General features: G+C 41.5%; 1 protein-coding gene across 4 annotated transcripts in view; it reads left to right on the top strand.

Moving 5' to 3' along the window:
- Window positions 1–18,051, top strand: part of Fech (ferrochelatase) — a 34,674-nt gene that overhangs the window by 9,525 nt on the left and 7,098 nt on the right. For all 4 annotated transcript variants that reach the window (XM_048363551.1, XM_048363550.1, XM_048363549.1 and 1 more), the window contains 6 exons: window positions 1,539–1,658; window positions 3,117–3,265; window positions 6,157–6,291; window positions 9,115–9,221; window positions 12,263–12,361; window positions 17,624–17,731. In XM_048363551.1, the coding sequence (XP_048219508.1) occupies window positions 1,539–1,658; window positions 3,117–3,265; window positions 6,157–6,291; window positions 9,115–9,221; window positions 12,263–12,361; window positions 17,624–17,731 (718 nt within the window). The remainder of the gene's footprint in view (window positions 1–1,538; window positions 1,659–3,116; window positions 3,266–6,156; window positions 6,292–9,114; window positions 9,222–12,262; window positions 12,362–17,623; window positions 17,732–18,051) is intronic.

The raw sequence follows: 18,051 nt of genomic DNA, 5'->3' as shown, positions 1-18,051 counted from the left end.
TTCATTGCCAGGGGAGAAGGGAGGAGATAAAAACATGAGGCGGTGGTGATGATTCTGCATGTAGTAAGAACCACTGAATCGTTCCGCTTGAAAATGGTGAATTATGTCTCCATTTTTACAAAAAGAAAGGAAGGATGAATGAAGGCAACATTCTGTCTCCTTAGTTTCTGTTGTTGCTGGCTCTCTCTCATTTTGTGGCCCACCTGAGGCTTACACTTTCTGGTTCTGCGTCTTTGGACGTGATCTCCCCGTGGCTCCTGGAGGCTGAATCAGCTCTGGCCTCCTTCCTCCCCTGGTGGAGGTCAGGAGCAGAGACCCCGGCTTGCCTGGCTTTGTGTAGATTTGTTGAGCCATGCAGAATTTGGAAGGCTACATTGTTCCATTGTGCTTTCTTTTCTCATTGCCTAAAACTACTTGTTAAAAACCTTTGTTGAGGAGTTTTACTTTCCTTTTGCTTCTTCCTGCCCATGTCATGATTCTTTAGTCTGGGACTAATGTGAATGAATGAATGTTAGTGCCATTTCCGGTAAGGAATTATCTAAGCATTGAATTTCCAGGAAGGAGGGAAGAGAGAGGTGCACATGGAGTGAAAACTAGTTTATCATAGCAGGAAACATATAAGCAAAAGTAAAGGCAGGGGCTGGGGATATGGCCTAGTGGCAAGAGGGCTTGCCTCGTATACATGGGGCCCTGGGTTCGATTCCCCAGCACCACATATACAGAAAACGGCCAGAAGTGGCACTGTGGCTCAAGTGGCAGAGTGCTAGCCTTGAGCAAAAGGAATCCAGGGACAGTGCTCAGGCTCTGAGTCCAAGGCCCAGGACTGGCCAAAAAAAAAAAAAAGTAAAGGCAGATGCTAGAAAAGGTAGCAGAGAACTAAGAAATAATATTCACAGTTGACTAAAGGGAAGGGAACAGATGAAAGAATAGAAGAAGGGCTACTGCTATACTTCAGATTTAAAATACAGAGGAACCCTTCTTTGTGTGCCAGAAATTTCTCCACTTCCAGCTTTTTGCTGATTAACTGGAGATAAGATTGAATTTATCTTCCCAGGCTGTCTTCAAACTGTGGCCCTCTGAACTTAGCCTCTTGAATAGCTAGAATTACAGGCATGAATGTCTGGCTCCTTAAATAATTTTTGAGTTAGTTGCTGGACTTTCTATTTGTCATATGAGGAAATCTGAGATTTAAGAGATCAAGAACTTGTATATTCTTTAGACCCTAACAAGTCCAAATCCCACAGCCACAGAACAACAATATTGGATTTCTACTTTGCTTCTCTGCCTGTAAAGAACCTGATCTGTTCATACTGACAGGCTAGTAGGGAAACACTTTGAGCCCAATAAGAAGGCTCAGTGTCATAAATGGAGCTGAGAAATGAAGGTCCTTCCCCTTAGGTGGCCCTGTGAGCCTAGCAGAAAGACCTATAGGTTTTTACCTTTGCATACACAGTAGATGAGAGTTCATTAGCTGATGCAGGCTTCTTCCCTAGAGGAATAAGTGTGACACATCCACTGCTGCATTTTATTTTTTCCAGGAAGCCCAAAACTGGAATATTAATGCTGAACATGGGAGGCCCTGAAACCCTTGGAGAAGTTCATGACTTCCTTCTGAGACTCTTCTTGGACAGAGACCTCATGACACTTCCTATCCAAAAGTAAGTAAGAGATGTGTAAACATCTGTACTTAAAAATACATATGTAAAGCTAGGAATGTGGCTTAGGGGTAGAGTGCTTGTCTAGCATACACGAAGCCCTGGTTTGATTACTCAGCACCACATAAGCAGAAAAAGCTGAAAGTGGTGCTGTGGCTCAAGTGGTAGAGTGCTAGCCTTGAGCAAAAAGAAGCCAGGGATAGTGCTCAGGCCCTGAATTCAAGCCCCAAGACTCAAAAAAAAGTATTATTACATATATCATATATACACACATACAATGTATTTGAAGTGGTTTGAATGTGTGTCTAGTAGCGGTTACATGAGCATGTGACCTTGTTAGAGATGAGGATGCACTGTGGGAAGAATTGCAGGGTGTGGGATACTGTTAGGAGGCATTCTCTTGGAGCCCTTTCCTCCCCTGGGCCCTGGAAATTACACTCGTCTTGACACTGCTGAAATACCTTTAAAGATTTTTAAAGATATAATTGTACTTAGCACTTAACGGCTGATTAACTCTCAGGAAAGCAATGATGATTATTCATTTGTACTTAGTGATAGCTTGTTCTTATTCTCCTTTTCCTTCCTTCCCTACTTCCTCCTATCCTTTTTTCTTCCAAAAAGGTACATACGTATAACTAAAATACAAGGAGTATAAAAATATTTATAGTGAAAGGCCAGTGTTGCTTTTGCCTAGAATTCCAACCTCTCCATCATCCATCAAGTATAAGCTTTTGTATCCAGAAGAAGCCACATATGATATATATGTGTATCTTAGCACTTGCTCACACATATACACCTCTGCCTATTTCCACTTAGCCACGCAAATGTGAATATGTACTTATGTTATATTATTTAGCACCTTGCTATTTTTTAATTTAATGTATTTTGTTTCATATTGGATTATGACTGTTTAGAATAGTATAGCTATACCTTTATTTAATTTGTGTTTTGCTGATAGTTGTTTATAGTGTTGCAGTGTACATGTTGTAGAATACACTGCTACCCATGTGTACAACTTTACCCACGGGGTTAATTGGTGTGTGTGTGTGTGTGTGTGTGTGTGTGTGTGCATGCGTGCATGTACACACATGCGTGCATCAGTGTAGGACCTTGTGCCCTTAGGACCTTGTGCTCTGGCCTAGATTTTGCACTCAAGGCTGGTACCCTACCACCTGAGCCAGACCTTCTCTTCTGGCTTTTTGCTGGTTAATGAGAGATAAGAGTCTCATGGACTTTGCCTGAGCTGACTTTGAACTGTAGCCCTCAGATTTCAGCCTCCTGAGTAATTAGGATTAAAGGCATGAACCACTGGCACCAAGTGATCTCAAGGTTATTTTTTTAAGGCTTGATCTTGTTAAGTTCTCCTAAAAATTTGCTTATCTCGTGTTTATGGAGTAGAAAATGTTTATGAGGTTGCTATAGTTGGATACAATTCACTTACCTACACGTTCAATAATTTAGCAAGCTGGCACCCTTCATTGCCAAGCGCCGAACACCTAAAATTCAAGAGCAGTACCGCAGGATTGGAGGTGGCTCCCCCATCAAGATGTGGACTTCCAGGCAAGGAGAAGGCATGGTGAAGCTGCTGGATGAACTCTCCCCAGACACAGGTAAGGATGTCTTCATTCGTGCAGGGCTGGGTTTGTACTCTCGAGGTAGTTATGACATTCAAAACAGGGTCAGATGCCAAAGGCTGTTATGGGTTCCACAACTCTTGACTCATAGGTTTCTGTGTCATACACGGTCATTTAACTGAGTGACTTTGGACTTTGACTATAGAACCTTTCCTATTACTTTCTATGGGACAAATAAAATTTGGATCCGTAGTTTCAAAAGGAAGTTGAAGGTGAAGTTCGAAGTAGTTTATAAGGCAGAAATGGCATACCATGAATGGAAGATTCATTTGTCATTGTGCTAGAAAGAAATCTTTAGGAAATGGACTGAGGCTACTCCCAGGGCTCTTTCTTTGGATAGGAATTAGATCAATACATAGAGCGGAACTAACCACTCAGGAGACTGAGATCTGAGAATCGAGATTCGAAACCAGCCTAGGCAGGAAAGTCTGTGAGACTCTGCTCTCCGATAACCACCAAAAAGCTGGAAGTACAGCCATAGCTCTAGTAGTAGAGCATAAGTCATGAACAGAAAAGCTAAGAGACAGTGCCCAGGGCCTGAGGTGAAGCCCCAGTACTAGCATAAGGAAAAAAAAAAAAAAAAGCTCATACATAGTGAATATCTCCTATGTACCTTGTACCATGATGATGCCTTTCAGGGTTATCTTATTTAATTTTCAAGAGTACTAGCAGTAGATTCTATTATCTTCCTACCACCAGGAATGTCATACCACTTCTGGCTTTTTGTTGGTCAATTGGAGATAAGAGTCTCACTGCCTTTCCTGCTGGCTTTCCTAGCTAGGATTCCAGGCATGAGTCACCACTGTCTAGCCCTGTGAGCTTTTAATACTTATTGCAAATTAAAAAGCATCATATCAGGGCTGGGGATATAGCCTAGTGGCAAGAGTGCCTGCCTCGGATACACGAGGCCCTAAGTTCGATTCCCCAGCACCACATATACAGAAAACGGCCAGAAGTGGCGCTGTGGCTCAAGTGGCAGAGTGCTAGCCTTGAGCGGGAAGAAGCCAGGGACAGTGCTCAGGCCCTGAGTCCAAGCCCCAGGACTGGCCAAAAAAAAAAAAAAAAAAAAGCATCATATCAAATCTTTCCCTTGAAGAATCATGTCATCCCACTGGAACTATTGTCCATGCTAAATGAATGAAATTTTAATATTTAAAGTTCTGCTTTTCTGTGTTTTCATGTTTTTCTTCAAAGTTCAGACTGGCAGCTGCTCTCAGGGCAGACCAGGAGAGATGTGGGAGTCAAGTGTGTTTGGTCATCCATCCATGTGGCCAGACTGTGTGCCCACCAGCTGTGGAGCTGGTGAATGTCAGCAAGGCTCCCTTCCCCTCTATGTCCTGCCAGGGACAGCATGGCAGGCAGAGAGTCCCCATGACCACTCTTGCTTCCTCAGGGTAGGTCATGTCTGAAAGCACATTGCCCCTTTTTCTAAAACAAACGTTTGCAATCCTTAAGAATGCATTATCTGTGCTTTGCAGGGTCACTGGCTGTCTCACACTTCAGTAGGAGGTCCCCACCCTGCCTCTATCTGCAAGGGCAGCCTCTTTACCCTCAGTCTGCACTATCTGCGGGCGCCCAGGCCCCAGTGCTTACACTGCAGCTGTCCAGTACTGGACAACTGCAATATCCAGAGAGCTCACAGTATCATCACGTTGTCTCCAAGTAGCTTAGAGAGCAATGGCTACCAGCTCATTAAACCTCACCTGGATGGCCAGGAGGTGCTTGGCAGTGGACTTGATGATGTTGTGACAGTTGACAGTTCAGACGTCAAACACACAATCTGGACAGTCATTAGGAGTTTATCAGGTCATGTTTCTGGTGTGTTTTAAACTACAGTTCACCTCTTTTATACAAGAAAGCATGCGATGTGGGACCCATGAGGGACAGACAGCTGCAGATGATTCTATTTGTTCCCCTTCCCTTTTCTTTTTTTTATTACAGTCTCAAAATGAGGATACTAACTCCAACCACACTTCCCATGCACATGCATGCTTTTCTTGCCTGCTAATGTCTTGTTTCTGCCCTTGATAACTGGTTATATTGTTTCTTGGTTCCCTGAGTCAAGTTACAAGCAATATTTTTCATGTATAGATCCATGCACATATAGGAAAGATTCCTTATCATTTCCTTCACTTTAACTTAAACATTGCTACTAGCACAGTCTTCATTGCAGCCCCTGCCAAGGCTTGGGTAATAACATTGATATTATTTGATACTATGTGTTATATTGTTGTGTGTTTGCATGAGTGTGTGTGTTCATGTGTGCTGGCCCTGGAACTTGAACTCAAACACTGGGCACTGTCCTTGTGCTTTTTTGCTCAAGGCTAGGGCACTACCACCTGAGCCACAACTCTACTTCTAGCTTTTTAGTAGCAACATGTAGCTGGGTGTCAGTGGCTCATCCCTACAATCTTAGGCACTCAGGAAGTTGAAATCAGAGAATCATAGTACAAATCTGGCTTGGGCAGAAAAGTCTGTGAGACTTTTATCTCCAATTAACCACCAAGCTAGGGGAGTTGTGGCTCAAGTGGTAGAACACTCGCCTTAAGCACAAAAGCTGAGGAATAGTGCCCAGGTCCTGAGTTCACGTCCCTGAACGCGCATAGACATACACCCATTTACACACAAACAGCCATTGTGTTAAGTAAAGGTGTGTGGGTGTTGATTGCAGAAAATACTGACTAAAAGTCCACATACCAACTAATAAACAGATAAGATCCAAAGAGAGTTCTGAACTTGCCCACATTTTCATCATTGTAGGAAGTTAGGTTAACTGTCCTTTGTTCTGGCACTCCCTTATGCTTGGTGACTGGAGGGATCTATATAAAGATTAATACTTTCTCCTTTCCACTTGTGCCTCCTAATAGCTCCTCACAAATACTATATTGGATTCCGGTACGTCCATCCTTTAACAGAAGAAGCTATTGAAGAGATGGAGAGCGATGGGCTAGAGCGAGCCATTGCTTTCACGCAGTATCCACAGTTCAGCTGCTCTACCACGGGTAAGGGCGTCGGACAGTGGGAAGGTGGATGTGGCCCTGGCAAAGTAAATCAGGGAGTCTGATGGCCGAAGAAAAGATAAATCGTTTGTGATTTGAATGGCAAATCCAGCCTGTCTCCTTTAAACATGTGAGCTCAGGTCAGTCCATGTGAAATCTCATGGTTCATCTGTTTCTTGAATTATTGGCCAGTCAGCTGAGAATTACAAATGGTGGGTGGAACGCAGGGCTGCGCATGCTCAGCGCAGTAAAGCATTCGGGTATTGGGTCAGTAATGAACCTCTAGTCACCTTCTAAGTTTGTTCTACAACCTTATTTTTATGTCTACTCTGATTTTTGAATTAATGAAGTAAAGGTGATAACTGTTTTAATTGTGGAAGCCTAAAAGCCCATATAAAGTGGGAAATAACGGTGTTAGGGTGTGCCATGTTGCTTAATTTGATTATGGTGTATTTGCTGGTTGGACTAAAGTCTTGAGTTCTCTTTGCAAGCTTCTCTCAGTGTTCTCAGTTTTGGAAATTATCACTCCTTGCTGGCTCCCCATATTTAACCAAGGCTGGAAGATAATCTATGTGGCAATTGTGATATGGTTAGTCTTAGTAAGGTCCTCCATCGCATACAAATACATTTGTTTGGATTGTTTCAGGATCGAGGTCAGCATCTTTTTCCTTCCCAATCTGCTTTTAAATATCAATGTTATTCTCTGTAACTATAAGAGAAACAAAAGGCTACTAGAAGATGCATTCAGAGCTTGTGGGGACCTTAAATACAGGTGCAAAGTACCTGTTAAAATGCTTGAGCTCTCACTTCCCATCGCCAAAGTTTGAACTATGTTTTGTTCTAGAAATCTACTGCCGTTTCAAAATGTCTGGTAGTAGACAAATAAGTCAGATCTTTGAAATGCGTGTGTGCATGCATGGGTGCGTGTGCGTCCGTGTGTGTGTACTAGGGCTTGAACTGAGGGCTTGGGTGCTTCCCTTAACTTTTTTTTTGCTCAAGGATGGGGCTCTACCATTTGAGCCACAGCTCCACTCTGGCTTTTTGGTGGTTAATTGCAAACAGGAGTCTCAGAGACTTTTCTGCCTTAGTTGGTTTTGAACCTTAATCCTCAGATCTCAAGATTACATAACTCGTGCCACCAGCACAACACTCAAAATCTTTAATTTTTTAAGCGTTTTTTTAATCTTGCTTTATAAATACATCTGAACGTGTGCATGTCTGTTCTTGAAAGTAATGAAGTTCAGTAGATGGGTATTTACCAGGCACAGGACTGACTGTTGCGTTGGTTTCACGGCTGGGTCTTCCTGATTGCTCTGAACTGCAGGGCGTGCTGATTTTCCCTGGTGCTTCCTAGGTGGGTGTCAGGATGGAACGCCTATAACTGAGCTGTGGCTGGGTTTGGGAAGCACATTTATTCTGTGGGGCCACTGGCTTGTTTATTTTATATTATTGTGGCTTATATGGAAACCGTAGCGCAGAGCCAGTGTGTTCTGCATATCTCTGAGAAGCAGCTTTCTCATGTTTTCCCCTTCTTAATTACTTCTTACCAAATGTTTTCATGATCTGGGAGCTAATGTAGCTTCCCAGCGCCCTTCTGTACATCTGAAGCGCATCTCTGTCTATGGACTGTGGTGCATTGTGGTGTGAATATGCTGGTGTCTACTTTGATTTCTACAGAGATTATTTTTGACACTTGAATGGACTCGGTTTGGTTCTCAAAATTCACTGTATCCTATTCATCAGAATTGAACTCATTCATCTTTCAAAAGATGAGTTCTAGTCGAAGCATATATTTGAGGTACAATGTGGTTCTGCCTTGACAAGGCTCTTAAACTGGGAACTTTACTAATGGTTTTATAGTAGAGAACCTAGTAGATGGGTAGTGGGAGGCATGTAAATCTGTTGGAATGTCCCTGTGTGAAGGTGAAGAGGCCCCGGTTAGGAATGGTTTCCTGGGGTTAGGGCTTGCCCCGGTCCCAGCTTCCCTAATCAGGGAAAGTAATTGCTTTAGGTTATAACATCATCAGGCATCCTGTAAGCTTGAAATTTTCATCATTTCCACCTCTCACTTAGAAATAAACTTCACTTTTGTTAGATTGCCTGTTAGAATTTAGTTAAAATTTAGAGAATGATGAGAATTTTGTAGAAACAGGTTAAAAAAATAGTGTTATTACAGTCTTTGTGATAATGCCATTGAATAGCTTTCATTGTAACATGAAAAATATCCTGTCATACTAAGTAAAAGTATCCAGAAAACTCTGAATCTGGATACAGAGGTATACAAACATACACACACATATACACACTATAACATTGTTTTGTAAAACAAAACAGATCTAAAGAAAAATACCTGAAAAGAATGAATTCCAGAATGAACCAATACTGATTGATATTAGCATGGAGATAACGGTCCATTTCCTTCTCCTCATTCTTCCTCGCCCCTACATTATTTTTTTTGTGTAATGGGGCCGATTCCCTTCATAGAGGGAAAATCTTTGTTCACATGCTTTTGAAAGACTTGATCCCTGTAAGTAATAACTGCTTATATTTCATAAATCTATGGCCATCGTGTTTCTCACTAGACATGGCCTCTTTGAAAGTCTGTTGAGATTGATTGCTTTTTAGTGATCTTCATTTGTAGGCTAGTTAAATCCATATGCATTTTGGAGTATTGGAAAGGTTGTAATTAGGCTGAGATTCTGCATAGAAGCAGCTGCTGGATCTGAACTTACTGTGATGTGACGGCCTTTACTAGTCTCTCTTTTTTTTTTTTCATTTTCACCATAATCAAATTGTATCAATTAAGAGGCCCCCTGTTTATCCCAGGCAGCAGCTTAAATGCCATCTACAGATACTACAGTGACGTGGGAAGGAAGCCTACCATGAAGTGGAGCACTATTGACAGGTGGCCCACACACCCCCTCCTCATCCAGGTAATCATCGCTGCCATGCGACTCAGGTTCTTCTCCTGTCCATGGATTTTTCTTTTTTTAAATTGGATTCTTGAATTATGAGAGGAGAAAATAGAACACAGAAGGTTTTACATGGTGTTACAGAAAATTTGCATTCCGAGATTGACAAGTAGCGTAAATACCCTGCTTTCTAAATACTTCACGATGTCAAAAAATTGCAAAAAAAAAAAAAAAAAAGAGAGAGAGAGAAAGGTAATAGATCTATATGTTCCTGGGATATGGAAAATACATTTCATAGGAAAAGTTTCTAATTCTCCTGAATTCTGTATTTTTTATTATATTCATATTAAGAGGTTCTGGATTGTAGGAAAACCAATTAAAACTACAATTCAAGAAACAGTAGCTTCGAATGGGTGTACTTTGAGACCACTGCTGGTAAGATATGAATAGATTTTTGGTGTTGTTTAGTGGAACTTTCTGATTTGGAGTTATTTTAGATGAGAGAAATAACTGATTTTTTTTCCTTTTTTTTTTTTTTTAAATTACTGTAGTCTCAGACCTGTCTTTTCTTTGAAAAGCTTGGTGGCACTTAAAGTCGGTGACCACTAGATGGTGCTGTGCATCACTAAAATCCATCAGCCTCTCCAGAGCAGCCCGCCTCCCGAGGGCAGGTAAAGGGTTAATGCATGAACTACACTTTTAAGTAAAAAGTGAAAGGCAAGACCTCTGAGGAATAGGAGTCATTTGTTGGTTCTGCGTCTACCGGGTGCCATACTCCTGGGTCCCACACCGGCTACCCAGAGCACCCCTGTCCTGCCTGCCCCTGAGGGCTGTGTTTGGGGAGAGGAGGGTTTATGTGAGCACTGACATGTGGTGCGGGAACCCAGGGAATCTGCGCAGCATCTGCCTGCCCTGATGGAGGGAGTCATTAGATTTGCATTAAAATTCATCCCTTTGAAAAAGGGGAAGCAGAAAGATGGAAAGGTCTCTTAACTGAGGAAGTCTGTGTTCATCAAATGAAAGGGAATTTTAGAGGCATTTATCTGCCCTCCTGGCCGGTGTGATTGAAGGCTCTGAGAGGCACCGAGCCTCTTTCATTCTGCACGGAGCCTGCGCGCAGAAAATCCCACAGATGGGTTTTAGGTGATTTAAGTAGCATTTGCCCAGGGCACCTCCATGCGGAAGAGGGCTTAGAGATTGTGGCAGGCTAGTAAGGAACAGTGTTCTTAACCTACACCACTAAAATGTAGAGAAGAAAGGAAATGTTTTTGAAATGGAAAATCAAAACTAAAACCCTCCCTTGGAAACTCAAGTAAAAAAAAAATATGGTTTGAAACTAAAAGTATTGCTTTTTCTCTATATCTCTATTGTTGGAAGTAGTAATTCCTCAGGATAGTCATCTTATTACTATTCCCTGGAATACTGTGATTTACCTTGCCATTGGAGGAATTGGAGTAAATTTATGTTTCAGAATCCCATATCATGTTTTCAGTGGTCTCCTTACATAGGGTGTTGTCCCAAAATAATCTTGTGTGAGCTTTCTTAGTGTCCAAAAACTTCGAAAACCACCAGAAACTATAGCTTTTGTTTGTATCAAACACTATCACCTTTACTCTATGAATTTTCAACAGGGAATTTTAATTGTGGGTACTGTTTTGTGCCTGGATGCATTTCTTCACCAAATTTTTGAGAGATCTAGAATGATCAGTAGTATATCAGTACTTTTAAAGGAGTAATTTACATGTCCTGTTATAATAGTGAGTCACTAATATAAAAAAATGGACAAGTGCAAATCTGTATAGTTCTTTACAATTTTTTTAAAGTGTTTTATTTGGAAACAATTTCAGACATAGCAAAAAGTTACAATATTAAGAGTAGTAAAAGGAACTCTTCCCTTTTTACTTATTTTCATATAGAATTAACATTTATCCCATCTACTTCATCATTTTCATGTTGTTTATGTAAATACATATGTGTATATGTATATATGTTCATGTATATTTATGTATACATATGTATGCTTGCATGTGTGCATACCCATATATATATCACCACTTGAGAGTGAGTTGTATGTATATCACCACCCTTTAATATGAATACATGAGAGTGTATGTTTTTCAACATCAGGGCTATTTTCTTGCCTAACTACAATTTAGGGATGCTAATGAGCATCCATACATTTAACATTGTTATTCCACTTTAATTTCTGTTCATCTTCTAGTTTTGTCAGTGGACCCATTACCATCTTTTGCAGCCTTTTCTTTGTAGGTTACATGACAAAGAATGATTACAGGGGGAGATGAAAGAAAGCCTCCTCAGATCAGGCATTTCAGCACCTATCTCCTAGAATGGGGAAGTGACAACTCAGCAGGCAGGGAGGGAGCTGGTCTGCTGGGCGGGTGTTGGCGGATGGAGGAGGCAGGAAGAGGCAGGACCTCCGTTCTAGCCCCAGTTCACTGATGTAGCCAGGTGGCCCCCATGTCCACATCTTTTCCCTTCTGTGTTCCATGGGGGTCATCAAGCCTTTCATCTGTGGCTAGGAAGGTTGTGAGGAGACTCCCTCAGGGAGGATCCTAGGTGAGGAAGATGGCATAAAAATAGTATTTTCTGATTTCTCTTCCCATTTGTGGCTAATGTATTTTAATGTAATATGCCTGAGAGCCAAAGTCAGGAGGATTTAGAAAGACACTGTAAGCTGTTTTCCTGCTAACAGAGCAAATGAGAGGTCTTAAAACAACTTCTTCCCATCTGTGTCTCCCTTGCATCTGGAAGTGTGCCCTGCTCTTCCCGAGGGGGAGCAGCTCACAGCATTCATTTGCACGGAGCCATTAGTGAGCTTTAGACGATTCCCATCAAATTCCCCAGGCCCCTGAAACCGTTAGGATCCATTTTGATGAAGAACCTAAGCAAAGAGACTGTGCTGTTTGCAATTTTTTTTTAAAAAGTGAGTTCTGTTTCTTTTGAGGATTGCTCTTGAAATTTATAGTATAGCTCTCATTTTAAAAATATTTTCTTTCCTTCTCTCCCCTTCTTCCCACTCTCTTTTTTCTCTATCCCACCAGTGCTTTGCTGACCACATTCTGAAAGAGCTGGACCATTTCCCACTGGAGAAGAGAGGAGAGGTGGTCATTCTCTTTTCTGCTCACTCACTGCCAATGTCTGTAAGTAAGAACATTTTGTTGGGTGACCTCGTGGCAGAGGATTGTGTTGTTTTCATTTTCTGATATGGAATATGGGCCCAGTTGCATTATATTCTAAGCCCAGGGCAAGAATGAACTCCAAAATTGAAGACTTAACTTGATTCAGTTGACTTCTTGAAACCTCATAGCAATGAATTCAAATTATAATATTATAAATAGACTTTGTCTTAATGCAGTCAAATGGTAACTGGAAAATATGTTCAGATGTAAGAATTTCTAACAGACAATGTAGAGCCAAGTGTTGGTGATTCAAGCCTGTAACCCAAGCTACTCAGAGACTGAAATCTGAAGATCAAGGTTCAAAGCCAACCAAGTCAAAAAAGTCCATGGGATGTTGATCTCTAATTAACCACCAAAAAAAAAAACCAGAAATGGAGCTAACATACAAAAAAGAACTAAGGAACAGTTTTGAAGCCCTGAGTTTAAGTCTCAGTATTGGCATACAATGTATGTGAGCACAGACACACACATACACAGATGAATAAAGGAAGGGTAGGTAAATGTCATAATATTTGATGTACATATATGAAAATGGAACTGATTAAATGGAAGGAATGGGTGGGGTTGCGAGAGATGGGGAAGAATGATAAAGGAGTGACATTGATCAAGATGCATTATGCTTATACATTGACATGTTGAGTCGAAATTCTCTTGAACAACTACTGAAAGATAATAATTTAAAAACTTCTGGCAAGTAGGACAGCTAAAAGAAGTGTGCTTTTACCTGCCCCGTTAGTGCAGTTCAGCCTGAGATTCAGGTGAGTTGCATTGTACAGCCAGCCTCTGTTCAGACAAGCACTCTCCAACTGGATTCTTTGATCTTCAAGACTTGATCATTGCCATTTGAGTTCCAGAAAGTAATTACAGTTTCTGATTTACTAAGACTGAGAACCACAGTTTTCTGGTGAGCATATAGCATGTTTGCTTGTAATCCAGTGTTCCCAAATCCATCATCTTATACCAGGTTGTTTATGAAAATACCACACATTGTGCCATGCTCTTATCTGTGTGTGTGTGTGTACTTGTACGTACATGCACGTAGTATTTAGGCTGGAACTCAGAGCCTCTTTTGCTTAGTTTTTTTCTTTTTTTAATTTAAATGTTATTGTAATGGTGATATACAAAGGGGTTACAGTTGCATAAGTAAGGTAATGAGTATATTTCTTTGGGGTTTTTTGTTTGTTTGTGCGTTTGTTTTTGCCATTCCTGGGGTTTGAACTCAGGCCTGAGCACTGTCCCTGAGCTTCTTTTGCTCAAGGCCAGCACTCTACCTCTTGAGTCACAGCATCACTTCCACCTTTTTCTGTTTATGTGGTACTGAGGAATCGAACCCAAGGCTTCATGCATGCTGAGCAAGCATTCTACCACTAAGCCACATTCCCACCTCACTCTATTTCTTTTTGAATGGTGTTACCCCTTCCCTGATTTTTCCCCCACTTTTCCTCCTGACTCCCAATTACCCCCCACCCCGCCCAAGTTGTAAAGTTAATTTCCAACATAGTGTCTACTTAGTAGTACTGTTGAATTTGTCCCACTGTTTCTGTCATTCTCCTTCCCTTCCCCAAATCAGATTAACTTACATACAAGACTAAGGGTACAGAAATCAAAAACAGTGACAGCAGGGAATGAACTGAAGGAAAAAAAGAAATAACTACAAACTATACAATTGAAAAAACCTTTTGTTTCTATTTCTTGGATTTCATTTCGTTAAGTATCACTTTATATGGTCATATAGCTATTGAGCCACTGTGATCCTCTCCTAACAATATCCTCCTCTGTTCTCGTTGTGCGAATGCTTAGAGTGCTGTTTAATTAATCGTGCCCAAGTGTAATTATTTGTCTTTCACTATCCATTGGATTCACTTGTGTATTTATAGATATACTCTAGTTATTACAAATGAGGGAAACCATGCAGCCTCTGTTTCTTTGGATCTGGCTTCACTTTATATAATTTTTTTCCATTTCCTTACAAATGGGGCAATGCCATTCTTTGTGATGGAAGTATAGAATTCCATTGTGTGTACATACCACGTTTTCTTGATCCATTTGTCCACTGAGGGACATCTAGGTTTTTTATTCCATATCTTAGCTATGGTAAATAATATCCAACAAATCAAAGAAAGGCTGGATAAATGGAATTTCATCAAACGGAGGAGTTTCTGCATGGCAAAGGACATAGCTAACGGGATAAATAGAAAGCCCACAGAATGTGATAAGATCTTTACTAGCTGTGCATCAGACAACCAAATGAAGGCCAAAGTCAAAAGTAAAGTAAAAGGTGAAAGACTTATATGATATGAAGAAAAACCACAGAGTATAACCACCCCCCCCCCAACAAACCCTCAAAGAAACAACTACCCTATTAATAAGTGGGCTAAAGACTTAAAGAGAGACTTCTCTGAAGAAGAAATAAGAATGGCCAACAGACACATGAAGAAAAAGTTCAACATCTCTGGCCATAAAAGACATGCAAATCAAAACAACATTGAGATTCTACCTCACCCCAGTTAGAATGGCAGGGATGTGGCCAAATGGGAATGCTACTACACTGTTGGTGGGAGTGTAAACTTGTTCAGCCACTCAGGAAAGCAATATGGAGGTTCCTCAAAAGACTAAACATAGAGCTCTCCTATGACCCTGGAATCTTACTCCTGGGCATTTACCAGCCTACACTAATGCCACCAGCATAACCATGTTCATTGCTTAGCTTTTTCTACTCAAGGCTACTTTTACCTTCTTTCTGGTTACTTGGAGATAAATGTCTCCCTTATTTGTCTGTTTGGGCTGGCTTTTCAGATCTTCAGATCACAGCCTCCTGAGAAGCTAGAATTATAGGCATGAGTCATCATACCTAGCCTGTTGTTGTAGTCTTAAAAACAAGAAAGATCATGCTCATGTGCTGTATGACATATGGAAGTCCTCGAATAAGTACCCAGTTTGGTCAGTTCTGGTGGAGAGTTCTTTCTTAGTCTGATTAATGTTCTTGGAGCCAGCCTTACTGTGGGGGGCCATTCTCCTCACCGCTCCATACCACCATCTGGTGGTCACCACAGTCAAGCCCTGCAGCTTTCCATTCCCTCTACTATGGAGTTGCAGCTTCTAGAGTAAATAAATTTCTCCCTTCTGGAAATCTGTCTATTTCGTTTAAAAAAGGATCATATATCTTTCCCTGTATTATAAAAATTATCTTCGCATGTTTTTCCTATGAATGATGAGACCTGAGGTATCAAAGGAGGCATCGTGCCCAGGTTGACTTTGCACTGTAATCCTCAGATGTCAGCCTCCTGAGTAGGTAGGATTACAGATGTGATTAGGGTGGGAGGAGACATTCCAACAGGCACTTCCTGGTGCTGTCTTGCCCGCTCTCCCCCTCAACTTCACTTCCTCTTCCTTCCCTCAGACTGAGCATGCTGCTTTGGAGGGCCTGTGTGGGCTGAGGAATACTAAGGCAGGCTAAGGAAGATAGATGGTGGATGATGGAAAGAGAATGCCAATCTTCCCCCAACATTTTACTTCTAAGGATTGTTTAAGCTTTTCTTTTGAAATAACCTTTAGGCCAACAGAAAAGTGGCTTCCATGCCCTTCACCCCACTTTCCCTAATGCTAATATCTTAGGAGATCCAGTCCATTGCCCTGCATTGCATTTAGTTGTCATGTCCCCTCAATATCCTCCGATAGATGACAGTCACTCATACATTCAGTTCTGGTCTCTGTGGTATTTTGAAGAATTATTTGGTGGAACTGCCATTCCTTTATAGAATGTCTCTCCATTTGGATGTGTCCAGTGTTTTTCCATAATCGGATTGTGATTATACATTGTTGGCAAGAGCATCGCCTTGTTAAGAACACCCTTCTCAGCTTTCCAGGGGACCCATGACGTAGCTCTCTCTTTAACCTCTAGTGATATGATCCTAGGTCATTGTGTAAGGTGGTGTTGGATGGATGTGTCCATTGTAAAATTAATGTTTTTGTCTTTACAATTATGTTCGAAGGATATTGGCCACTAATCTTATATCTGAAGTGGGTCTTGTCCATACAAGATTGTTATTGTTCTAATGGCAACCTTGTATTTCTCTCATCCGTACTACATATATGCATCTTGTAGCTATCAATTCATGAAAAAAATATAAAAAATTTTGTTGATTTTGGCAGTACAGCATTTAGTGCAGAACTATTATATTCCAGGCATTGTTCTACCTTAGATAGAGGAATGAAGAAAACAGACAAAAATCTTTGTCCCTGGGGAAAAGCAGGAAAATATAATTAACATAATACATAAGAAAATAGTATGATAGGTTAGGAGATAAGAGATGTCACAGAAAAAAAAATTAAGCAAGGTGAAGGTGCTAGGGAGTCAGTACACAATGAAATATTGATGCAGCTAAAATAAAATTTGTAGTGAACAGTTCCACAGGCATTAACAGGCTGTCCTGTAGGATATGTATCAAACATTTGCTGTGCACAAAGCAAATGTGTACTATCGATTGTTGGGGGAAGGGTTGAGAGGGAAATGTAGAAGGCGCCTGTCATGAGAGCCATAATCTGCTTCTTGCTTCCTCTTGGTCCACATTTGATTACCATAAGCTCACCAGTTCTATACATTGTCCATTCCTGCTCCAAAACCAACCACTCCTGTTGACCCCTCCATCCAGCATTTTTTTTTTTGTCAGTCATGGGGCTTGAACTCAGGGCCTTGGGCACTATCCCTGAGCTTTTGTGCTCAAGGCTGTTGCTCTGCCACTTGAGCCACAGCTCTACTTCTAGTTGAATATTGATTGGAGATAAGAAGTCTGGCAGACTTTCCTGCCCAGGCTGGCTTTGTACCTCATCCTCAGATCTGAACCTCCTGAGTAGCTAGGATTACAGGCATGAGCTACCAGTGCCTAGCCCATTCAGCATTACCAAAACAGCAACAACAAAAAAAGCATTGACCTATCCTGGAAAGAGGAGAGAGAACCATCTTCCTTAGTTAGAGCTGGCCCATCTCCCACAGCATAGTTTTCCATCTTCAGGGCCTCAGGGATAACTGAATGCAGTGTTCTCTTTGCCTGATGAAGAAACGGAGCCATGGAAGCTCCTTGGCTGCTTAGACCAATTATCATCAGTGCAACATCCAGAAAGGAAGGACTCTGATGTGGGTTTCATACCATGTCAGTGAATGACCTGATGCTCTTGGAGCCCTGCAGGATGCTGATGATGAATACGATTGTGTCTCCGCTGCAGGTGGTCAACAGAGGGGACCCTTATCCTCAGGAGGTAGGCGCCACTGTTGACAAAGTCATGGAAAGGCTGGGTTACTCCAACCCCTACCGGCTGGTCTGGCAGTCGAAGGTAGGTAAGGTCGAAGGTAGACAATTGTGGGCAGTCAGCTGTTGAGAGTACCTGTTTTAGGACTTGGTTATCAAATGCTTAGATTCAGTTCTTTCCTGGAGATCGGCAGTTCTGTAAACTGGTTACTCACCATGAGCAGAAAGCACTATACAAGCAAGTAAGATGGAGGTCAGAAATCAAGGGACTGGGGCTGGGAATATGGCCTAGTGGCAAGAGCACTTGCCTCGTATACATGAAGCCCTGGGTTCGATTCCCCAGCACCACATATACAGAAAATGGCCAGAAGTGGTGCTGTGACTCAAGTGGCAGAGTGCTAGCCT

This window comes from Perognathus longimembris, chromosome 15 (assembly GCF_023159225.1).
Source record: "Perognathus longimembris pacificus isolate PPM17 chromosome 15, ASM2315922v1, whole genome shotgun sequence".
NCBI classification, from domain to species: Eukaryota; Metazoa; Chordata; class Mammalia; order Rodentia; family Heteromyidae; genus Perognathus; species Perognathus longimembris.
This window is presented reverse-complemented; position numbering and strand designations above follow the sequence as displayed.